General features: G+C 30.6%; 1 protein-coding gene across 4 annotated transcripts in view; it reads right to left on the bottom strand.

Annotated features, from left to right (window-relative positions):
- The window catches only part of LOC143190392 (uncharacterized), a 78,052-nt gene that overhangs the window by 20,862 nt on the left and 30,210 nt on the right, over positions 1 to 26,980 (bottom strand). For all 4 annotated transcript variants that reach the window (XM_076394633.1, XM_076394632.1, XM_076394634.1 and 1 more), the window contains exons 2-3: positions 17,820 to 17,966; positions 1,531 to 1,826 (exon numbers count right to left, since the gene is read on the bottom strand). In XM_076394633.1, coding sequence (XP_076250748.1) covers positions 1,531 to 1,826; positions 17,820 to 17,914 — 391 coding nt within the window. In that variant the 5' untranslated portion in view covers positions 17,915 to 17,966. The remainder of the gene's footprint in view (positions 1 to 1,530; positions 1,827 to 17,819; positions 17,967 to 26,980) is intronic.

Here is a 26,980-nt window from a genome sequence, read left to right as displayed (position 1 = left end):
CCTGGATTATTGAAAGAGCTACCACGAAAGGCAATAATCATCTTGATAAATATATTCAATGCCTGTTTGAGAGTGAAGCATGTTCCGGAAAGTCTTAAGATTATTCGAATAATTAAGTTTAAAAAACCTGACAAACTGGGAAAACAGGTTGGATCTTACAGGCATATTTCGCTGCTACCTGCAATATCAAAATTATTTGAAAAAGTGCTGTTAAAACGTATTACACCATTTATAGAAATACAAGATTTCCAATTTGAATTTAGAAATCATCATTCGACAATCGACCAAGTGCACAGAGTAACACCGCTTTTGAAAAGGCATTTGACGAAAATATATACTGCCCTGTAATATTCCTGGACGTCACAAGCTTTTGACTGAGTATGACATTTGAGATTAATCTACAAAATAAGAAAATTGCTACCGCGGTATTGCTGTCGACTGTTTAAATCATATGCAAGAACATTTAGAACCTCGCATGAAGCGGCATAAACCAATTTAGGCTTGAGTTTCCCAGGGTAGTGTCTTGAAACCATTCCTGTATCAGCTCTATACTGCTGATATAACAACAACAAAGGTACAACAGTACTTGGAACATTTGTCGATGACATAGTTATCACGGCAAAAAATGTATCTCTGTCTAAAGCTGTAGAAAAGTAGCAGTTAACAATATCTACAAATGGAATAGAGACTGGAAGATATGGCTTAATAATATTCAAATCTGTACGTGTTAATTTTGCATTGCTGTGAAATGACAAAACCTAGTTATATCACTTGAGGGATGCCTGATTCCTCAAGCAGAATCATTTAGCTGATTCTGCCGGAATACATCTCGATGGTAGGTTAAATTGGAAACGTCATGTTAGACAAAACAAAGCAGATTAGACTCAAAGTCAAGCAACTATACTGGCTAGTCGCAAGATACTTGACCTAAAATCAAAGAGATTAGTTTATCAGTCAATGAGAAAACCAAGTTGGACCTAGGGCTTGTAAAGATGGAGTTGCAAACAATCAAACGTCAAATCAACTAGTAATAAGACGCACCCAAAACAAAGTTTTACGATTAATTACCAATGCTTATCGCTACGTAACCACCGAAGAACTATACGATTACCTCGAAATCAAATGGATACCCGAAGTAATCTGAGATTTAAAACCTTAATAAATCGCATTAAAACATGAAATAAGGTTGCTAAATCACAGCAACGTAGAAACAATAAAGCTACTGGACAACACGCAGGAAATCGAGAGGATTAAAGCGAACCAAACCACATCTTGTTTAGTGTATAAGTGTATTCCCAACTTTGGCTTAAGTAATTTAGTTTTATTTTAATTTGGTAAATACATACTAATGTATTAGTCCTATACTCGCATTGCTTGTATATTAAAGCAAGTAAAACAAAACAATAGTAATAAATTATTTTGTAAATCAAGATTGAACAAAACATATCCACTCTAAGATTTAATTAATAATTAATAGAAATACTAAACTATTAGTTAAACTCTTAAGGAATTTTATAAAATATGACATACTTATGTTGCAATTTGGGCCGCCATATCCTTGTTCACACTGACACGTATCCGGAGCTATACAGGTCCCATGCAGACAGTCGGAGGAGCATACCGCTAAGCATTTGTTGCCGGCACTATTCCTTGTATATCCGTTGCAACAATCCTCTACTGGACGGGTTTTGATCAAATTTTGTTCCTTATAGATTGTCTTAAACTTAATTTTGTACTTTGAACATCGGGGTGGGAAATTCAAGCACCAAACAAATTCCCGTACTTGATATGGTACCTGTTCTGATATTCTAACTTTATATGTATACCTAGAAAGAAAAACTCTTCTATAGTTTGTATAAATTAACTTATAATAATACCATAATCATATAAATAACAAATATAAAATATTTATTCATTTATTACTAATATCATCACTATTACTCATTTAAAGAAAAAATAAAGGTATAAGCTAAATTATGTGTATATAGTAGAATATAAAATACGTGTAGTAGATACATTAAATAAGTTTTTGATTATTTTTACTTAGTTGTTATAAGGATTATTATGTACACATTTTATTTTAAAACGTTTTTTTTTGTGTTAAAAATCTAAGTCTGATTATTTTTTACTATTTAGTGAGTTTCTTATTTATTTTTTGAAGTCGGTTAAATTTTTTTGTTAAAAATATTTTATTTTTCTCTTTTTAGTGCTAGATATTTACTCAATAAATTACGCAGTTATCAGCACCCGTCGGAAATCGAACCCGCGAGCTCCGTGTGTAGCTTAACGTCCTAATCATTACAACATAAAAAAACAGTTGACTGCAATATATCTACGACTCCACATATGATATGATTGGTGCTTAAAAAGCAAACTGAATGGCTTTTACACTGAACTATTTCCGAATTTTTCATCACATCAACAATAACATTATACACAAATATCTGATTATTTTAGATAAAAAAAATATGCTAAAAACCTACGTGCCGTGAAATTTGAGGGTTCCCCTCGATTTTCCCCCCACCCCTCATCAGATCCTGACTTAGTCCCAATGAAATCACCTCGTAAGTGTTCTCTTTCGAATAAAAAAATTTTGGAAATCGGTCCATAATTGACGGAAAAATCTATGAATATACATACGAACAAAGTCAGTTTAAAATGCAAACAGGCTATTTATCTTTATAAATTCTTGGTCTTTGTTTATATATATTTAAGGGTAAGGGAGCTTAATGTAGTTTAAAGGGGCTAGGCCTTTTAACTACTAGATTTAGCACCGTTGTGTTATATTGCTGCATTACACTATTATTTTATATGTACACCAACAGCAAAATATGGTACTTAAATGAGTAATACATTTCATTATAGTTAACTATTTATGATAGTTGCCCCCTGAAGCGAGATATTTATTAAAATAAGCAGTATGATACATTCATTGGTTCTAGTTTGGAAGCCTGAGGATTGAACAATGAAAAGTTCTAATTTTTGGTTCGGTGCTTTAACATTAGTTAAATCTGTCCAAGCGAGATTATGAAGTAAATACCTTCGTAGAATAGTTTAGCTTAAACACATTTCAACAATGATTTCTATTAACTTTCTAGATATTTAACAGCTTAAGAGAAAACAAAACATGATTAGAATTCCAAAGAACTCATTAGTGGCGATGATATTTGACAGAAAGAAACCAAAGTTGTACCTGGTTTCAAGTAAAACCATTCAAAATCTTTAACAGTTCGTCTATCAATTTGAATAGTTCATCCAAAATATCAAAAATAAATAAGAAATAATAGCACTATCAGCTCAAAATGATGAAAAATATGTAAAAAAATAATAATTTATTATGACTGTTTTCAAATTATGACTTCTGGCAAGATAAAAAAATATAGAAAATACAAAATAGATAAAACGGATGGCAGCGGTGTTGCCTGTTGACGAGGCTTGGGCAGTCGATGATGGCACGTCTAAACCAAACGATGGTCGGTTACTGAATGATGGAAATACCCTTCAATAACATTCCAGATAAACAGCTCGGGGTTGCCAGCTATTCGTTATCGTATTCTAGTTGTCGCTGCTAGCACCCCGCCCGTGTTCAACATCTGGGATTATATTTCTGGGTACTTTGTTGACCGTTATTCCACGATGTAAAATTCGACATGCCTCAAGGTCGCTACAAGATAATTATGGGATCTTGATCATAATTTAACACTAACTTTATGAAAATTAAATAGCGTAATGTCTACATGTCCTAATGATAATATATAAAATGAGATAAGATAATTTTCACACCACACTGGCAGATTTTAAAAAGCTCGTATTTAAAATAGTTTAGTTTAGTATTTACTGGAAATTATTTTTTTAGTTCATCCAAAATATCTAAAATAAATAAAAAATAATAGCATTATCATCTTAAAATGACCAAAAATATATAAAAAGAATACTCATCACCATTTGGTTTTCAAATTTTGACTTCTATTGTTAATGGACAGTTAATTATATATGAACTTTATGAAAGCTTAAGTAATGTAATGTCTAAATGTCCTAATGATAATGTAAACACTGAGATAAGATAATTTTAACCTAACCCAGGCAGATTTTAAAAAACACTTACATATATTTAAAATAGTTTAGTTTAGTATTACTGGAATAAGGCTATGACAACTACTTTTTAAAGAATGTTCGCGATGTACATATCAAAGATATCAACATAACTATCACGTAACTTGATTTTCGACATTGTTGCATTGAAAACCTCTAAATATTGAATATAACTAATTTTGTTTATAATATTAAATCATCATAAAATAATGCAAGAACAATACTACATACATATTCTATACATCGATAACAGGTCAACTGAAAAATCCCCGGTCTGACACATAGATGGCGCTACTAGAATTAAATCCATATGTTTTTAGTTAGCCCTAACACTCAAAAGATGCGTGTATAAATTTGACAGCTGTCGGATGATTAGTTTGTGAATTACAGCATTTTGAGTGAAAAGGAATTTCGCGTGTTTATAAAATATTGCTTTTTGAAGGGAAAAAATACAGTTGAAGCAAAAACTTGACCTGATGCCGCGTTTTCGGACACTGCCCCAGGAAAATCAACCTTCAAGGATTGGTATGGTAAGTTTAGACGTGGTGAAATGAGCACCGAAGACGGTGAACGCAGTGGACGCCCAAAAGAGGTTGTTACCGACGAAAACATTTAAAAAATCCACAAAATGATTTTGGATGACGTAAATTGAAACTGGATGAAATAACAGACACTCTAAAGATATCAACTGAACGTATACATCATATCATTCACGAATATTTGGGTATGAGAAAGCTTTGTGCAAAGTGGGTGCCGCGCGAGCTCACTTTTGACCAAAAACAACGACGAGTTGATGATTCGGAGCAGTGTTTGAAGATGATTAAGCGTAATAAACCCGAGTTTTTGCAGCGATATGTGACAATGGATGAAACATGACTCCGTCATTTCACTCCGAAGACCAATCGACAGTCATCCAAGTGGACGGTACGCGATGAACCCGCTCCAAAGCGTGGCCGCAACAATCGGCTGGCAAGGTTATAGCATCTGTATTTTGGGATGCGCATGGAATAATTTTCATTGACAATCTTGAAAAAGGAAGGACCATCAACAGCGACCGTTTGAAGGACGAAATCGCCGAAAAACGACCGCATTTGAAGAAAAAAAAGTGCTGCTTCACCAAGATAATGCACCGTGTCACAAATCAGTGAAAACGATGGCAAAAATCCATGAATTGGGATTGGAATTACTTCCTCATCTACCGTATTCTCCAGATCTGGCTCCCAGCGACTATATCCTGTTCTCAGATCTCAAAAGAATGCTAACTGGGAAGAAATTTTCGTCGAATGAAGAGGTGATCGCCGAGGACAAATCGTATTGACCTGTTATGTAGCTATTCTTGTATTGTAATCGCATATCAGTAGAAAAGAAAAATCAAAAATAAAGAAATGTTTCCTAAAATCTAAGCAAACTTGAACGTAAAAAAGAAACCGCTAAAAACGTTATAACCCAAAGAAATATGGAACGTTTCGTTTTGTATATCATTATTTGCTTAATGCTCTTAATGATTCGTGAATAGTTCAATGAGTCTCGCATGAAGGGGCATTCTCGACACTTAAACCTATTTCGGCTCGGTAGTTTGTCACATTTCACAGGGTAGTGTTTTGGAACCATCCATGTACTTACTCTATACTGCTGTAATCTCAACAACAAAAGAGTACAACAACAAAGTACTTGGAACATTTGCTGACGACACAGTTATCATGATAAAAAATGTATTTCAGCCTAAGGCTGCAGAAAAACTACAAATAACGGTCAACAAGATCTACAAATGGACTAGAGCCAGGAAAATACAGCTTAATATCTCCAATTCTGTCCGTGTTAATTTTTCGTCGCGGCGAAATGACAAAAACCTAATTATATCACTTGATGGATACCCGATTATCCAAACAGAATCAGCTTGGAAAAGAAAATACTTTGGAATACATCTCGAGGGTAGGTTAAATTGGAAACATCATATTAGATAAAAAGCAGAGCAGATTAGACTGAAAGTCAAGCAACTGTACTGGTTAGTCGGAAGATACTCTCAACTCGAAGTAAAATTTAAAAAAAAGGTTTATCAATCAATCATAAAGCTAATTTAGACTTATGGGGTGCAAATATGGGGTTGCAGTAAAACATCAAACCATCTAGTAAACGAACGCACCCAAAACAATGTTCTACGATTAATTACCAATGCTACGTAACCACCGAAGAGCTGCACGATAACCTCGAAATCAAATGGATACAAATGATCCAAGATTTCACCTTAAAACATGCATGAAGGCTCGGAAATGTTCTGATTTGTTATAATGTTTAGGTGGGCAATAAATCGCAGACATTGTTATTGGTCCATGGGCTTCTTCTAATGTTATGTTGGTTGCTTGCTGGTAACCTTTATTGTATTTTTCTCTTTCAAAATGTTTTATATTCTCTCGCATGATTATGGCTGTACTTCCGTGTGCTTTTTTATTTGGGGGTTTTCTATGATAAAGCTTATAGTTAGGAATTTTCAGATAATTTTATCTGTGAATTGGCCTTCCAGACGGTGATTTTGTCATCATCATCATGCTTTCCAATTTAGCGATGATGATGCTAATTTCAGTAGGTTGTGGTGCGGTTTCAGGATTTTGAGTTGGGCCATTTTCAACCATTTGTGCATATGTTATATCTGGTTGTCTAGGTCTGATGGGTGGACTGTTAAGTGTGAATGGTTTTTGTTGCCTTTTTTTCCCTTAATGTGATATTAAAAGTCTAGGGTTTTTGAAGGAGATAATCGAACTTGTTTTAAAATTTTTGTATTCGCCGATATATCAATATATTTATCCTACACTAAATAACTTACTAATACTAAAAGGAAAAGTTATTTTACGCAGAGAAATGTTAAAACCATTGAATGTAACAGTGGTGTACATTGCTGATCAAAACATGTAAGCACCTAATATTTCTCTACATATTAATAACAAACAATATCATTTTAAAATTTATGAGTATTCTGCATTTCTATAGAGGTACTTTAGACTTTTTTTTTAATTTCAAAAAAAATGTTTTATTTATTGGCTTAAAAAGGTGATATAAATAAATAAAACCTAAATAATTAACTTTTATTGAAATATCTCTATTGAAACCGAAAAAAGCATTTGTTTCACTTAATATCTTCAAGGTCTAACATCTGCGTAAAATTACAAAGTGACCGTATCCGCTGACTTGTAAGTATGACAATTTCAACCTTCATTAGTCGGAAAAACACAAGTAATATAACGCGAATTGGTTATATAATTGCTTAATAAAATAAGGTAAAAACATAAAACCGATATACGCGGACAATTTCGATCAACTGCGGGGAATGTTTTATTAGAACAATGAAATCAACATGGCAACAAAGTTCAAAAGTAATGCAACGATACAATGAAATTAATTTAAATTAAATTATCCTCATAAAGGCGACCTTCGGAATGGCAACACGTTAGTTTCAATTAAATAAAAATTGTTTAAGTTATAAGAAACATACACAATAAATAAAATTACTGCGCTTGAAATGGAAAAATACATTTGAACAAAAGTTAATAAAACATGAGGTGTTTGAATCAATTCGTAGTATTTTCTAAAAGATAAAGAGAGGCGTACGGTAACAGAAGTCCATTGTTCCGTTCAACAATCGATTTTCCGAAAAAAAAACAGTCTTCATTAAATGTGTGTTTATATTAATATATTAGGTGTTTATATGTATTTTAATAGCAGGTGACTATGAAATATATTAGAATGACTATTCTAAAATAACAATTATCCATTTCCATAACAATGCGCTCATAAAAATTGCGAAATTGTTACTTGATTTTTACGGTGACTTTTATGTTATTTTGTGGGTGCTTCGTTATACCCCAATTGTCGGTTTTGGTATCAACGATTTTAAAATGGTGATTTTGATGTCATTTTTGAAAGATATTTCAGACAGCTTAGTAGTTAATTAATTAATTGATTCCAGATGACGTGATGAGAAACATCCAAAAGATAGAAGATGGATACCACACGAATTGACCGAAAATGCCATTTCGAACCGTTTCAACTTCATAATGTCATTCTTGTCAGTCAAACAAAATGTTTTGTGGTATACTGTGACTGGCCATTAACAGTTGATCATCCGGGAGAATCATCCACATCAACACGAAGCAAAATATTCACTGCAATTCAAGTCTTACTTTGCATATAGTGGAACATTGTGGTCTACTACTAGCTGCTAAAACCTACTGGAACAATTACTGCAGATATCTAGGCCAGCAATAGTGAGCAACAGATGCAAGGTCTTCCTGTTGCATGACAACGCTTGGCAAAAGTTGTGAAGAACGCACTGTTCCAACTCAAATGAGAAGCTTTCCTTTCCTTTCCTTAATTATCACTTGTTCTGTAATATGGCTTGGCTAACACGGTTTCGAAATGCGAAAGAAGTGTCGATCGATGATTGGACCGCTGCCAAACCAATTATTCGTTCGATACGATAACGACATGTTGCCAGAAAGAGGAGAAAAAGTTTTAATTAATATATCGAATTAAAAAATATCAGAGACAAGATATCATAAATAAATATCAGGAACAAAAAATGATCATCAAACATGCAAGCACCACATATATCAAATATGTGAGACTCTATACAGAATAAAGTTTATTTGAAAGTCATCCTGTTTAATAGTGGTGATTTTGTTCAAGACAAAAAACGAATGGACTGACGAAAAAGTTCTGTGATCAGGATCGGAACTAATCATTAAAAGTGGACTTAAATTAAATTAAAAAACTTTATTAAATTAAATTTTAAATTCAAATAAAACCATAATTACAGATCTATTGCATATATATATATATAGATATACTACATATATTAGATATATTGAATACACGATTGACCTTGCCCAACCGTTCAGATGTTGCATCGTCCGACTACCGACACGTTCAAAATAATGGCCTATTAGTTCACTTTATTGGGACAAAATTGCAAAAATGACTCAATTTTTAGATTTCATCTAAAGACACACAAAGAGATTTAATTTCAGATTTTTTTCTCTTGCTTTTATTATTAAAATATTTACTTGCATCTTATATATAATAATTATATCGCATTTATAACAATAGAGATGACAGGAAATCATAAGTTTTAAAATAATATAAGTAATATTATCTGACGACGTAATGCGTTTTCACTTAAAACAGGTGTAACAACCTCTGCAAATAAATAAAATAGGCTTGTATATATGTAAACAATATGTACACATATTTATAGATAGGATAGAGCATTTTAATTATAGAGCAATTTAAAAAAAATAATATTAATTATAAAAGATTCAATTATATTCCAACAAGGCAGCAATCAATGAAATATGGCCCACTGCTTTTTTGTTGAAATTTACGGAGTCGTTTTAAAGAAGTGTGTTAGTGTTTGTTGAGAAGAAATATGTAAAGGGCTCTACCAGATTCAGAAAGAAGGATTTGTAAATCTAGGAAAAATATTTAATCTGATCCTAGACAGACCCAAAAAGCAATAGACGTATCTTTTTATTTTTTAGTAATCTCTCCAATTTCTCATTTTATGCAATGCTCACAAATGCAATAAAATTATCGAATTGGTCAAGCTTTTAATAAGTCCTAATTAAATTCAAGATCCTTAAAACCGATTATTTGAAAAAATTACAATAAATAGAAATAACATGTGCCATGTTTTTGAAATTTAACTTTTTATATGAAGTTAAAAACTTAGAATAACTCGAATTTTAAACGTTGAATAGTAAAAACATCTACAGTAATCTCTAATTATATAGAGAATAAAAAATTTCCGTCAGTTTACTTTTAAATAACCTCCAACAGAAAGTTAAAGAAACGGAAAATACAAATGACAAAAATACATCTACCCACGTAAAACAGTATACAATTTAAAGTCATAATAAGCAATATGCAGATACAACAAATATGAAACTCTCATATCCTTTGGTATTGTATTTAATTAAATAAAGAAATGGTGATATTTTAAAAAAATACTAATTTTTAAATGACCCATTTAATTGAATAGTTAAAATGATAATATTGAGTTACATAATAGCCCAAAAAAAATTTAAAAACTTATAAATTGTTGGAAAATACGTATGTAATTTCAATAATCAGAATGACTCAAATACAATTGATTAAATACTATATAGTCGGATTTATTGTAAGTCAATTTTCATTGCGAGATTGCTACTCTGACAATAAGGAAATAATGGTTTATGTTTATATTAATGATTCGTCGATGATTCATGTTCACTAATGTACATTGTTTTAAACAAAACATTTAGTGTGTCTGATATCGGTCAAAATGCAATGTACAATTCTTGAAATTACACAGCTGCAATTTTATTATCAGGTACTTGGAAATTATATTTTATTTCAAGGACATATGGTTGCAATCTTGCATTGTCGGAAAATATGCGTTGTCAATGTAGCCCCCTATTTATATCGGTGCCTATTCATTTAATTGTGGGTTGCCTAATAGTTATGCAGATTATATCTTTAACTGAACGATTTTAATCAATTTAACCGAGCGCTAAATGAAAAGAGGAACATAAACCTGACCTGAATAAATTGTTTTAGTTTAAAATTAAATGACGAAATTGGTATCATTTGACCGTGTTGTGTTTAAAGCACACATAAATAAAATAGATCGGCAATGAAAAATAGAGGTTACTTTTGCGATGGTTACGTTGCCAAATATTTCTACTTTTATGAGAAATTTATGAACGTTATTTAAATTATTTGTTTTTTATTTACGAAGCATTGATTGTCAATATTAAATATTTAATAAGTACATCTTATGTGCCCTTCAAAAATAGATAATTGCTACAGATAATTTTAAATAATTTAAAATAAAAAGAATTACCCAGCGCTAGCACCATTCTATTAATATTGTCTGAACAGGAAGAATGCTTTAAATGAAGCGATTTTAACGGTGGTTAAGTGATTTAGTGTTTTATAAATAGAGATGCAGACTGGCAAATATTTTGATTTAAATATACTTGAGTTTGAAATACGTAATAGAAATAACGCCAGCAGAATTGGCATTCGACTAAAATTAAATAACCAAGTGAGTAGGTGATTTTTGATCCACAAGGTCTACTAGATTATTTATATTGAATTGTCCTGAAATAATATCGACGTTCAACTATTAATTTTGAAACAATTAAATGTTTATTAATCAAAATAAAAACAATGAGTATTAAAATAATTTGGATAAGACAGCATTGTTACATGCAATTTTAGCATGGCCATGCAACTAACGCCCAAAAGGTTTCATCCAATGAACTCTAATGAAGAGATGAACGAACTCTAATAATAACAGATCTTTAAGGTTCAAGTGAGTCTTCGACGTGGTCCCAAATGGTAGGATTTAAACAATCAAGTTTAATATGATTTGCATTGTTTAATTTACAGAATGAAAAATAAGTTATGTTAGCAATCCAAATGAGTCAATGTTGTTTATGGTTTATGAGCGTATGCAAAAAGGCACCGATAACGATTTTCTGAATAAGTAAGTTGATAAAATCAAGAAACAATGCCACGTTGGTAACTCAACTGTTTGATAACTAAATTGTTTGATAATAACTTAACTGTTTGATTTTAACATCATATATCTCATCCTTTTTACCAATGGGATGATCCTTCCTTAAACTACCTTAAATAATCAAATCGGATAAACAGAACTGAGATGTAGTAAAAAACATGGAACCATATTTGAGAGAAATGATTAATATTTAATTAAAAAACAATTAAAAAAATTTAAAACTATTAAATATAACCCAACAAAAAGCAATATTATTTTCAGGACAAATAATTGACGTATATACATTTATAATTTCCTTTCTATTTTATTATATGGAAAGATAATATTTTCGGTTTAAAATTTAATTATGCATAACTAAATTATAAATTAATACGTATATTTTTAACTTAATATATGGAAAATATTCCAGTGCATCGTTTGCATTTATTATTTTATTGTATTTATTTTAATTGTTTTTACACAATTCAATATATATATATATATATATATATATATTAAACTCTTATATAAATTATACATACAAAAAAACAAAAGACATACATACTTTTATAACTATTCGTTTATTAATTACTTATAACTTATGAATATTCAAATAATTGTATATTACATACATTTGAAAAAAAATTAACTGAAAGAATAAACGGGAATATTATGAATGAAATTAAAATATTCATAGAGCATTTAAATGATATTGGAAACTATACAAAGCTATATATTGTATTAATATTGTGGTAGTATATAGGAATAACAATGTACTATGTATAGGGTTGTATAAGAACTTAGCTCAGACAAGCACTGCATAACAAATACTGTAAAAATAGAATACTCAACAAATATTTACACCAAATACTAAGTCCCTATGTACTATGTAGAACATTCTATTAATTCATCTGGTAGTGAAAAAAATTATATCGAAAGAATATGATATATTAATACTTAGATATATTAAAGCTTAGTTCAGCGAAATTAATGATGATCAACACAAAATTTTGGTTGTTAAAACACAAGCTCATTGATTATTACCACTGGTTTACCATTATCGAGGAAACATGATTCATCACCACATACTAAAGATGAAAGAACTTGACTTTATGAGTTTATCGACAAAGTCAGTGGTAACAGTTTTTAGATAATTCATGTCGGTTATCTCAAAAACAACAAAAGGATTAATGGATGTAATAGTTATATCAATTCAGACAATTTGAACTGTGTTATATTGAAAAATAAAATAAAATAGAAATATAGAAAAATATTGAAAAGATTAATGTATAAAGAAAACATTTCTTATACTTTAAGATTAAGCAATTTTTACTTATGTTCAGTAAACCTTAAAGAACAAGTAGATGATTTAAAAAAAACAGCCTAATAATAGGCTAAAAATAGAGCAAACAATGCATAAAAATATATACAAAAAAAAATTTGTTGAATAAACACTAAAATTGGGAATTCTATTGGGAAAAAAATTAGATGCTTTTAATCAGCGATATAATTCGATATGTATTAATATAAAGAGCTGTTAACCTAACTGTTTATACTGATGGTTTCAATATTTTCTCCATTTTATAACACAGACTTTGGTCCTAAAACAGAATCTCAATGATTATCATCACCGGTTTATCATTACCGAGGAAACATGATTCACCAGCACATACCAGGGATGAAAAAACTTGACTTTACGAGATTATCGACAAAGTCAATGAGAGAGTCAAGAGTCAGTTAACAATGGTAACAAGTCAATTCAGACAATTTCAGACTATGTTATATAGTAAAATAAAATATATACATATTCCCCATATTTTATGTTAGAAAAAAATTATTCATTGGACAAAATATAATTCTAGCTCTAAATACCATATCGTCGCTGAAATTAATTATTAAAGGTACACAAAAATAGAAAAACATTTATCCTTGTCAAAGCTAGGTACTTATAACCATCGCAAATAACAGAACATATCAATCAATTATTTATCAGGGCTATAAAATAATTTTAAAGGATTTACCACAGATAATGTTACTAATGTATTAATCGCATCGGATACATTTGTAAGCAATTTCACGTAGCAGCCTCACTTCACCTTTTAGTATCTATCATTTCGTCATATGTGTCATCTTTCATGTGTAAATTCATACTGGGTAAGTTGCATAAGTGGGAAGTACTTCGGTATGAAGAAAAATGCGGCTGAAGATCATCGAATGCCGTGTGAAACTTATGGCAACCGTGCCCTATGGATTTTAAAATGTGAACACTGGTCTCAACGTTTTAAAAGTGGTGATTTTGACACCGAAGGCAAAAGGCATTCTGAACAACGCAAAAAAAAAATTGGCACGAAATTTTGAAGGTATTACTCCATGAAACCATCAATGGGGAACGCAATCGACTACAACTGCCCTGTCTCTATTAACCATGACAAAGGTCGATCACATGTTGTAAAACCTGTGAGAACATACTTGGAAACATTAAAATGGGAAAATCTACTCCACCCGCTGAATTATATAGGCCTTGCTCCTTCTGATTACTATTTATTCCGATATTTGAGTTATGGCCTCTCTAAACAGAGATATTCGATTCGTGGATAGCCTCAAAAAATACGTCTCCTCTCTTTCGAGATGGAATCCGTAAATTGCCTGAAAGATGAGAAAAAGTATTTAAATAAAATACATTGTACCGATTTTTCAATAAAGATCAAATTAAAAAAAAAACCTTTAAAGCTAATTTATAGGCCTAATAATGAATTAATATATAATTATAAAATATATAAATAAAGATATCTAAATCTACTAACGAATAATGAACTGTTTTCGTTTAGATCTACTGGGAAAAAGCTGACTTGACACTGAGGATTTTTAGTTTAGCCAATGTTTCACCTCATCACTGATATTACTCAAAACTAAAAGTAAAAATGTATATAGATATTATGACACTAAATATATATATATATATATATATATATATATATATATAATTATAAATTGCTGAACCTTATAATAAACCTATTCAATATAAGGAAGCCTAATAGTTTAGCAATTATAGTTATTAACATTAGCAGGAGTAAACTCCTTGAACCAGTGACAATTTGAGGTGTAAGTGCTCAAAGTACTGGAAGTAATAGTAATTTGGGATAAATGAAGAGGCCGTAACTGAAACAAACGCCTATTTTGAGTGCATTGAGAAATACAAATTATTACTTGAAAGAAATTAAAAAAATGGAAAACGCTAGGCTATTTTTTTTGAGCAGTTTCGAGAAATCTAAACAAACTCTAGCAATTAAGATGGACAGTGGATTAATTTTGATGTCTTTACAAATGTTAAATTCCATCGAACACTCAATATTCATGCTGTATCATTAAGTTTCATATTATATTGTTAAATTATCATTTTACCGAAATATAAGCACAATAAGTAAAACTATTTGTAGAAAACCTCTCACTTCTTGTTGCTTAACCACATGTTGCAAAATCCTAACGTGGAAAATAAGACCTCAGAGCTAATTCCATTTTATTTTAAGGATGGTGCGAAAATACCTGCAAGTCTGATCAGCGCGACAATTTTTTATAAGAGCCTCCAATAAAAAAATAAAAATAATTTAGTCTTAAAATATATTTTAATTCTAGAACTGGACTTTTATCATTTGATTTTAATTTGCCCTTTATCACCCAGATAAGGGAAAATTGAACCCAGAAAAGAATGATGTTTGACTTGTTGGTTGAACGAACTGCATAACACCAAGATGATTTACTCTCCACTTTTATCACAGTTAAATATACAGATAATTATGATAAAACTGATATAAAGCATGTCCAGAATAGTTTGTTTAAGGACAATTTCGGATGTTGGTTTTAGATAGCAAGAGAGCATCGACACCCATCGGGCATTTCGCGGTAAAAATGGGATTTCCAGACAAACTAGGGTGTGTTCAAAATTACAATTCAAAAAACAATTATTTTTTTGAATCGACATTTTTTTTAAATTATCTATACAGATTTTTGCTCAAAATGAAATATTGAAAATATTAATATAAAAAGAAAACATTGTTTATATTTTTAGATTAAGCAATATTTACTCATGTTCACTAAGCCCTGAAGAACAAATAAATGATTACAAAAAAAAACAGCCCAATAATAACTTAAAAATATAGCAAGCAAAGCAGCACACTAATGCCTAGCCATAGACAATTATTTTACAATGTATAAAAAATATATACAAACAAATGAAATATTACATATAATTATACTCGTTATAAAGTGTATTTATATTAATAAACAGATTTAAAAAAAAAGAGGACTGAAACAAAAGAGGACGGTTTGATTTATTAGTTGAATAAACACTAAAATGACAGGGATTTTATTGAATATAAAATATATTATATGATTGCATATATTTTAATCAGAGATATATATTGATGAAATTGCCAAGCATCAATATAAAGAGCTGTTAAACAACCTCCTCTAACTGTTTATTTTGATGGTTTTGACAATTTCTGCCAGTTTATTACTTTAGTTCTTTGATTTAAAGAAATCTGGTGTTGAAGTTCATCGACCACTTTAAGAAACGTCATGCCCCTCCGTCATATCCCAGTAGTCGGTTTCGGTTTCAACTATTTAGAAATGGTGATTTTGATGTTAATCATAAGGAACAGTCTGGTGGTCCAAAATAGATCGAAGATAATGAGTTGCAATATTATGGGACGAAAATACAGCTCAAACTCTTAAGAACTTCCAGGTCGTTTAGCAATCGATAAATCGAATGAAACCATTACTGCAAATGTCTACCGAGGTCAATTGAATGATGTGTTCCTGCAAAAAAAACACAGCCATAACGAGCAAGAGATCCAAAGCCATCCTCTTACATGACAACATTCAACCACACGTTGCAAGAGTTGTAAAGAATACTCTTTCGATATTCTGAACTAACAACTCTTTCGACATGACATCGTCTTGTTGGTAGAAAGATGGGAAAAAGTTTTAGAAAATGTCGGAAATTTTTTGGGTTATATAGTGTACCAATTTTTCCAAAAAATGTATTTCTAAAATGAAAAAATGATCATAAATACAAGCACCATAAATAACATAACTTTATGACATATGGTGTCATAAATAAATTTATAACTAAACCAAAAATATATTGATAAACAAGTTATATGTGATGACAGCAGCTGCATTAAACAAGTAATCTCTTAAAATAAACATAATAGCCATATGGAGAATATCTACTAGATTAGATTATAACCGATTTGGAATACAAAAAAAAAACACATCAATTCAATTAATAGCTCAACATGTACAATTTTGAAACAAAGAGTGAGTACAATTCTTTACTGATATATTATTCAGAGGCTGATAGTTCAAACTTAAATAAGTTCTACACAATGTGCTAAATTGTACCGCATCAATATTACTAGAATCGTGAATTTTGATAGATTTAACATATATATTCCGCATTATCCCACCTCTGTTAACTATTTATTACGTTTTAGTTATCTTTGACTCACTTTGTTCAAGTTTAAACAACACGGTTTTAGATCTGCGGGAAATTTATATGGAAATTTTGACAATCCCTATTCTAAGAAATAATTCGGAAACACATAAAATATTTTTGGCAGCTGGCAGTAAAAATGCATATCGAGAAAAATTAAAATTTTGGATGTGGACTAAGAGTGAATATATTACCGTACCAAAGAGAATATCGACGTACTATTTAACGAAAATAAAAAGCACGTTGATGATGCAACATTGATCAATAACAACACACCTAAATAAGAATTATCGTAAAAAAAAGCTCCAAAAGTTAAAAAGTTAAAGGAAAGTTAACTGATTGAATAAATATAAGTTTATAATTTGAGCAAGTTAGCAAATAAATCTAAAAAATAATTTCTTAGTTAAATGAGATATTTATTGAGCGAACAATCGCTTCTTCACTATCTTAATGTAAATAATATCACAGGACATTTTTCCATTAGACACCGAGTTAAAATTAGAAAAACATTGTAGAATATTTCTAAAAATTTATCGCATATCCATACTAAAATGATATTATTCTATTCTAAAAAATATCATCTCGAACTATGAACAACATACGAACATTTACTTTTTATATATTACAAACTAACCTTTATTCCCTGCAAAATCAAAACTACTTTCCTTCCATTCCAATAAATCTCACTAAAATACTTACGTTTCCTGCCGCGTACAGACGTTGGGTCCTTCTAACTCTCCGCCAATTTCGTTAAAGAAAATCGGTATAAAAAATAGGGCTGAGAAAAAAAACATGTCGAATACTACACATCTAATATGCCATGTAAGGAGACGTGGTTACACAAATCTGGAAATGAAATAAATGTCAGTCACAATGATTTCAACATAGTCATATGCTGAGCTCATAAAGCTTATAAACGTATTTCATATCAGTAATGAAAAGGTAGATTATAAATATTTTAAATCATGCATAATCACCATATCACTATTAACTTAATATTTAATAAAGTCGTACAAATGTTGAACCATTAATCCATGATTAGTCAAACGCATAATACAATAAAATATATCAAATATAGTCAGTCACTGCAGAACTTGTGACCAAATTTGTTAAATTCGCTTTTAACCCAAATAGATTATATTATTAAATACTGAAAAATATAGAATGTACATATAAGATTTGAGGTCCTTTTGTAATCATATATATTTTATTTTTTAAGTTTACATGTTTAATGTCAACCTCTTAATATTTATTTCGAGAAATTTGTACAATGGATTTTATTCAAAATATTGTTCATTTTAGTTACTTTCAGTGCAGATAAAACACGGATTTCACGTTGAATCACAAATCACTCAAAAGATGCGTGTATAAATTTGTATTTGACAGCTCTCGGATCATTAGTTTGTAAATTATAGCATTTTGAGTGAAGCTACTTTTATTATTGTGAATAAAATGGATAAAAAGGAATTTCGCATGTTGACAAAATATTGATTTTGGAAGAGAAAAAATACGATTGAAGCAAAAACTTGACTTGATGCCAAGTTTCCAGATACTGCCCCAGGAAAATCAACCATTAAGGATTGGTATGCTAAGTTTAGATGTGCTGAAATAAGCATCGAAGACAGTGAACGCCCAAAAGAGGTTATTACCGACGAAAACATTAAAAAAATCAACAAAATTATTTTGAATGGCCGTAAATTGAAATTGAATGAAATATCAGACACTCTAAAGATATCAACTGAACGTGTACACCATATCATTCATCATCAATCAAGTGCAAAGTGAGTGCCGCGCGAGCTCACTTTTCAAAATGCAACAGTCGGCTGGCAAGGTTATGGCGTCTGTATTTTGGGATGCGCATGGAATAATTTTCATTGACTACCTTGAAAAGGGAACCATCAACAGCAACTATTACATAGAGTTATTAGGCCGTTTGAAGGACGAAATCACCAAAAAACGGTCGCATTTGAAGAAAAAGAAAGTGCTGCTTCACCAACATAGTGCACCGTGTCACAAGTCAGTGAAAACGATGGCAAAAATCCATGAATTGGGCATCGAACTGCTTCCTCATCCACCGTATTCTCCAGATCTGGCCCCCAGCTACTATTACCTGTTCTCAAATCTCAAAAGAATGCTCGCTGGGAAGAAATTTTCGTCGAATGAAGAGGTGATCTCCGAAACTGAGGTCTATTTTGAAGCATAGGATTATGCTGAATAAAAAAAATTAATTTTGCCAAAAAAAAAGTGTTTTACTAGTTTTGCGAGTTTCAGTCGATAGCGTCCAACGCTAGTTTTTATATTTACACTTTTGAAAGGCGTAACTGATAACCAAATGTAATATCAACCAATAAGGCCCATTTAAACAGACAAACTTAATATTCTGAAATTGATTCGTTTTGCCGTCAGGCATAAAACAACTGCGTAAATATCATCAAAATGTATATAAAATGTCTGTTTATTTATAATTAAATATAGAAAAATGAGAAGAATACAAAACAAAAACACAATTTCTTAAGCGTCTCACTTTGATGAAAAAAATGCCTAGCCCCGTTGAATAAAAGAGGAAGTGATTTGATTGTGATACAATGTTATGTTGCCGACTGATATTCAATATTATTAGGTATTTGCATGATCATATTGTCACTTTGAAAATCATATATTGTGAAAAATTGGTACAGTATATATTTAATTACAATGTTCTCTATAATTCTTTTAAACTTTTTCCTATTTTTCTGCCAACATAGCGATACTGTGTCTAAAGAACCCACTTCTTTTTCGAGAGAGGTAATCAAAAGACCTTATGTCTGGTGAACAGACTGAGTGTTGCAGTACTCCTCGTTCGACCAACAACCGTTCACAATTCTTGCAGCGTATGCCCTTATCATGCGCCTATTACGCGCTATTGATAGTATTTTGTGTAAGAATACGTCATTCATCTTGTGCAAGTGACCTCGTGTCTACAGTAATAGTTTCATTCACACAAATAAAATATGATGACCACGAATTTTTCGCGTTAGTGTCGATGTGCACCTGCCTGTTTCTTTCCTCTTTCCTCTTCTGAACTATCTGATGACTTTTTGACCCTAGGATAGACAACGCGTCGCAACATGCCACAGAAAACCCTCTTCTTGCCTGTCAAGCAATGAAACTAGGATGCTGAAACTATGTTGTTGTTGATGTTAATTTCTTTAAATTAAATACTAGACGGAAAATTGTTATTTTATATAGAAGATTAGCAATACCATCGAATTCAACAGTTGTTATTCAACCAGCAGATATTACTGATTAATCCACTGTTTTGAAAATAACAAAGGTAGTGTCACTCTAAGCACAATAACTCACAAACTTATGAGTAGAATATCATGAAATTTTAACAGCTTTCTTTTGAGGTTGGAACTAAAAAAGCGGTTAATGCAGTAAAACTAACGCTATCTATGAATTAGGCCCGGAACTTTTCAACTTACGTCTTATTTCAAAATAATCTTAATTCAAGAATTGAAAAACAACTTTGTACCAACTTTCTAAATACAATGACATCCCAGGGTAATGAATAGCTGATTTTTAGTCACAAACGCATTTCACCAATAGATATCGATATAATAGAAATAAATAATACTATATTACATAATACGTAGATTTGTACACCCGATTTATAGATAATAAATCAAATATATCAAATTGATTAAGAATACTTATTATAATTAATAAATTCACCACAGTCTATAAAGCACACTCCATATACACCATCGTCATGTTTGCTTTTTATGTCCCAAGATTGCTTTTTTGTTTTAAACATACAAAATAAAACTTTAAATATTCAGAAACCCGATTGAACTTTACCGGGTTCCGATACGTTGTTTTTGCGTTTTCATGACTCACGGACTTTGACTTACACTACGCCACATTTTATCAATATCTTTCATAAAAAAGAATTAAAATGATTAAAAAAAAATAAAGATTTTTTTAAATAATAAATTAGTTTTGACCATTCGGTATTTAATTTCTTCCCATCGTACAGTTCAATAACTAGCGAGACAACACTTTGACTAAGAATGTATATAATTTTTCGTAATACCTTCAATTTACAAGAACAAAATTTCAACAAATGTGAAGAGAGAAAATTATGAATGAACTGAGTTATGAATGAGTGTGTGTACTCGAAACCGTTGACGTTTCGTATAAGGAGACTCCATTCTGGAAGTAGTCCTGCACTCACTATTAATTAGCATGCTAATTAAAAAAAACATTCATAACCGCAACATAAATTATTTTCTAATTAGACAGATGTTAAATTGATCAATAAAAAACGAAATGGATGACTCGTTTAAAATAATTTACACACAATGAATAAAACAATAATAACCTCCTATATTTATCTCTTTATGACCTCGAATAAAATTTAAAAGACTTAATGAGATTCACCACTATTCAAAAATATTGAAATTAATCAGCCAAAGTCCACCTTCAGTTTGTTGAAATTGTATACTGTTAAATACTTTAGCATGTAACCAAACTGATCATTGAACTTAAACATAAGAACTCTAAATAAAAATGTGTCAAAAATATTCCACATATATTTTCAATATATTTCATAAACTTTTGTTATCAATTCCATTCAACAAATATGTCCAGATCAAGTACATCATAATGTTACAAAAACTCAAAATATCCTTAGTGACAGGTCCTTTACAAGTGTATACTAATGATGTTTCTGAGTTACAACATAATAATATACATAAGCGACTTTTGTTGACAATACTGCTAAATGTAAACAGCTGTAGGAAATATCAGAAGGAAACAGCAACAATGTTGCAGACGTCTGTAGCTTGAGCCAAGCAATAGAGACAAATTGAGTGAAACTAAATATATTTACATCAATTAGTTACGCCGGAAAACTCATATCAAGAAGGAAAAATATATTGGCTATTTTAAAGACATTCTACCCTGTCAAAATACAACAAAGCACTTCTGTATAACAAATCCTTAAGTCCATATAGATGTATGGCATTTAATCAAATATTTAATTATCTAAATATAGGACATAGGAATGACATAGGATATGAGGAATACTATTAAAGCCCTGTGGTGTCTCAGAAATAATGATCTTCACAGAGACTTGGAAATAGACACCATTAACAGAGCTATTACAAGATTTGCCAAGAGCCATGAACAGATACTTCTTCACACCAATGTTGAAGTAATCTAGCATATCGACAATAAGACACCTCAAGAGGGCCAAACCTTTTGAATCGTGTTAAGTGTTGATGTGTAACACCAGAACATAGTGCTGGTGTACACGTCAATATGATCGAAAAAAAGTCATTATAAATAAGAGATTCTAGCGCGAAAATCTTCAGTTATCTTATTTGTAGAAATGTAGGATTGAACAATATTACTCACCAACTCAACAATTATTTGTTCATATTTTAATTAATTTAAAATAAACTCTCACCGAAGAAAAAGTGATTGAATTTCTGTCGTACCCTAATGACTATCAAAACCTCCATATATGGTTCAAATACTAAATGTCTGTCTAGAATAAGAATTACACTATCAATGTTATATTATAGTGATTAAGATGGCCCTGATTGTCCGGAAAAATGTATTTAAAGGTTTCGTTTTTTTCTTTTGGTTAAAATAAGATTAGAACGGTTGATTTAATAAGTTGCCCCTTTATAATTAATAAATAAATAAAATAATTAATGTCATATATCATATGTCAATGTTGTCATATTACACATAATTTATAATTTTATTATAATTTAAATTATAATTTTATTATATTTTAGAGTATCATATAATTCTTAATTTTTATAATTATTCTAATTATGTTTATAAAATTCTAATATTTATTTCTCAATCATTTTATGACGGTATTTTGGATTTATCATTATTTAATAATAACTCAAATTTAATATAATTTTAAATACAAAAATCACCTTTGTCAGTTAAATATCGTTACATAATATATAATATCATGCATAATGGCGTTTATTACATTAAAGCGTTAGTTCAATAGTTCATATTAATTCGAATTCAGTACAAAAAATTATACAAAAAATTACATTTTACACATAGAAATTATTTTAATTTTCAAGAATGGAACATTATTCTTACCGATAGTTATATACCAGAGTAGTGATACAACGGTCTGTAAAAATGTATTTTACGTTGCATAAAGAATTTTTATAAAGACATTTTGAAATTGTAAAAATCTATGGGCAGAAATATAGTGAATTTAGACAGTGAATTCTCCTGAGCTTAACTGCATTTTGTACACATATTATAAAATGCGATTTTATAGATATAATACTGACACCTGTTTCTGAATTAAAAGATTTATAATTTGCATCTTTTATTATAACATATAAATTTGAGAATTGTATATTCACCTACGTAGTTGTGTACTTTCTTACGGTTTAAATGCTGATATTGAAAAAAACTATTAAGCGCAAAAATAAAAACAATAACCAATAAATAAAGAATATTTTTTTGAGTACTGCTATTCGGGCCCGGTTGTAATCGGGATTGTTGTAGAAAACCCGAAGGACGGGTCAAGGCCTTTTTTTAATTCCGGAATTAATTAATAACTCGAGAATGGAAACTAACTTTTTCAGTTAGTAGTAACCTTCAAAAAAAAGTTGTTCAAACTTCATCGTATTCTACTTATAAGTTTATGAGTTATTGTGCTAAGACTGGACATTATTTTTGTTATTTCCGAAACAATGAATCAAAAACAATTTCGTGTATTAATTTTACACTGCTTCTTGATGCGAAAAAATACCGTTGAAGCGAAACAATGGCTTTAAAAGTGTTATGGGACTTCGCTCCATCAGAAACAACATTAAAACGTTAGTTTGCTGACTTCAAACGTGGTCGTAGACATTCCGATGATGCAGAACGCAGTGGACGTCCAAACGAGGTGTTAAAACAACAACCGGAAATTTTGCGTCGATATGTGACAATGGATGAAACATGGATCCATCACTTCACTCCGGAATCAAAACGAACGTCATCTGATTGGACAGCAATTGGTGACAGGCCTATTTTGAGGCAGAAAGATAAATGGTTCCACAAAAGTGGTAGTGAAATGTTAGAGCGACGCTGAAATGATTGTGTACCTCTTGGTGAAGATTACATTGATTTTAATGCAATTTTGAACAAAAAAAGCGTTTTCTTTATTACGGGACTTTTGGGCCCATACAATAATCATCACTTACATCTTATTTTGAAACACATACAGTTTGTTTATATTAGTCGGTTTAAGACATCGAAACCATAATTGCAAATCATATAGAAAAACGCATCGTATAGTATGATATATGTTACAAGGATTTTAATTCAGACTAGCAGTTCACACAAGGTCTCGATGCACCATAACCTTTTCTAGTGGTTTGCTGGATTTGGTCTGGCCATCTCAAATGGCGGCCAAAATGAAGATCATGAACGGTTAAGTGACTTTTTGTAGCCATGGAATTGGAATTTTTTAATAAGTAAATTAGTTTAAATAAAGTGTTTATGATGGAAAATTATAGCTTGGCTTTTTTGTGGAATAATTTGCAGCTTCCAGAACTTAAGCTATTTGACTGTTATATTTAGCTGTTATTGATAACGTAAAAATAAAACAGCCTCATCAGCATAAAATGCGGATTTTACCGTTTCAATTTTAGATATCAATGGAAAGGGAGAAATAACTGAAGGTATCCCAGAGAAGAATGTTCGGTAGATCGATTATACATATATTTTACTAGTTAAATTACCTCATGACATTACTCAATAACAAGCTATACACACTATAGAAACAGCTTCTATAGAAACTTAGATATAATGAAATCATTATCAAACATGTATATCTATATATAGTCTAATTCAAAGAAGTTGAATAGAAATGGATCCTCATTTAAAAAAAAACACATTTCAGAGTAACTGCCCTCCTAGTCATAAATAACCCCGTCTGTCAATCTTATTACCGAACACATGCCATCATTTATCTTCAAATTAATCACATTTGGTACAAAACAGATGTTTTCATTAAACCATAAAAAACTCATCACTTTTTCATTCTAGTAAATCTGAATTAATGCATCGTAACAAAAAAAACTGTTTAGTTCGTAAATAAATGAAAATATTCTTCAAGGTATATTGTTTCCTTTCTAAATCGTTTTCTGTCAATTAAAATATTTTACTGATATTTGAGTCTCAAAGAGTAGATAAATATTTTAATATACTGTTGTGTACAAATGTCACATTTTAAATAAACAAAATTTTTAATTCGAAAGACATTTTTATTGAATCGTATAGATATTTATATGTCGAATCTATATATCGGTATATCGAAGAGTTTTAGACTCAGTTTCTCTTTCAGAGTATTTAGCGAGTTCATAAAACTTTATTAGATTGAGAGCTGATATGATTTCTTCAAGCTTCAACATAAAACTTTGATTATATAGATTGAACTTATTTCAGCCATGTACAATTAAACAGTTGATTAAATCAATTAGAATAAGCGAAAAGGTGAAGTAAATAACATGTTATATTCCAACAAATTGTCATTGCGACCTGAAGATGTCTATGGTTGACCATGAGATTAGATCTTTTATAGAGAATCACTACAAAGGCCTAGAACATACTACTCGTTAAAAAACTGTAAAGAATTACTAAAACAATATCAAACTGGATGCCTACATTATAAATGAATATTAAAGACTAGCTGACCCGGCAGACTTCGTACTGCCTCAATGAATGACTAAATGATCCAATGCTATTTTGAACATGTTTACTAAATTGTTGTTCTGATGACGAAACATTTGTCATTCTTGGACAATGGTTCTCTTCACTGTTGGATTATAAAAATAAGAAATAAAATAAATTTTTAAAAATTGACGATCTGCATCTGGTCGTGGTAACTGCGCCCCCAGTAAGATAGATTTGTCCTTGTATCTGTAGTTTCTAAAGATTTGTCCAATAATTATTTCCAAGAAGTGCTTTGAATCATTTCCAATCCCAGAAACCAAAGAGCGTAAATGATCTGGTGGTGGAACCAATTGTGGCAATTTTACTTTGCTTCCAGCACAACATAATCCAGTAGATTCACCACTGTATTTTAACGCCTTGCAATATTTACAAATTATTGTCATTTCCCCAATTGTTACCGATTTGTCGGCACAATAATCTATTGCCGCACATAGTGGAATGCAGCTCGTTCCAGGATCACAGGAGCATTGTGTCTGCGGAATCGCTCAAATGCATTAGTCGTGCTCGCTGTTGTTGTATTTGATGTGCACAAACTCGTTTAAATAAACGTATATAATAAAATAATTAAGAACAAGCTAATTTTCTTGTATAATACATTCATCAATAACCAGGAAATTGTTATTATCGATAAATCTTAAATGTGACTCACTATTTGTAGAAATACCGATATGTAGCGAATAAAACATCAAAATAAGCTAGAATAAGTGTTGTTTTATCTAAAATCTGGTAATGACTATGTCTCCGAAAATAGATGATAAATAATAAATCACTCTATTCCTTTAGGTAACACGAAAATATTTACAAAGTTAATTAGTTTGTTATCGACGAACAAAATTAAAATTAATGTTAAAGACGTTAATGTCAAAGTAGTGGCAATTCGACTCAGACTATAGCACTATTGCGTCTGTTTTAATTATCACCATTTGTTGTTAACTAACAATGTAGGGAACAATAAAATATATTGTGTACGATTTAACAAAGTCATATACGTAAAGTATAAGAGTATGAATTAACATAATAATATTATTGTAGAAATTGTATATTTTATTATTTATAGTTCATAACTAACCACAACTGTTTTATCTATCTTTAATTTCTTTATATTT

Source organism: Rhynchophorus ferrugineus, unplaced genomic scaffold, assembly GCF_030347505.1.
Source record: "Rhynchophorus ferrugineus isolate W39M unplaced genomic scaffold, kcgeb_rfMv2 rfM2, whole genome shotgun sequence".
Classification (NCBI taxonomy): Eukaryota; Metazoa; Arthropoda; class Insecta; order Coleoptera; family Curculionidae; genus Rhynchophorus; species Rhynchophorus ferrugineus.
This window is presented reverse-complemented; position numbering and strand designations above follow the sequence as displayed.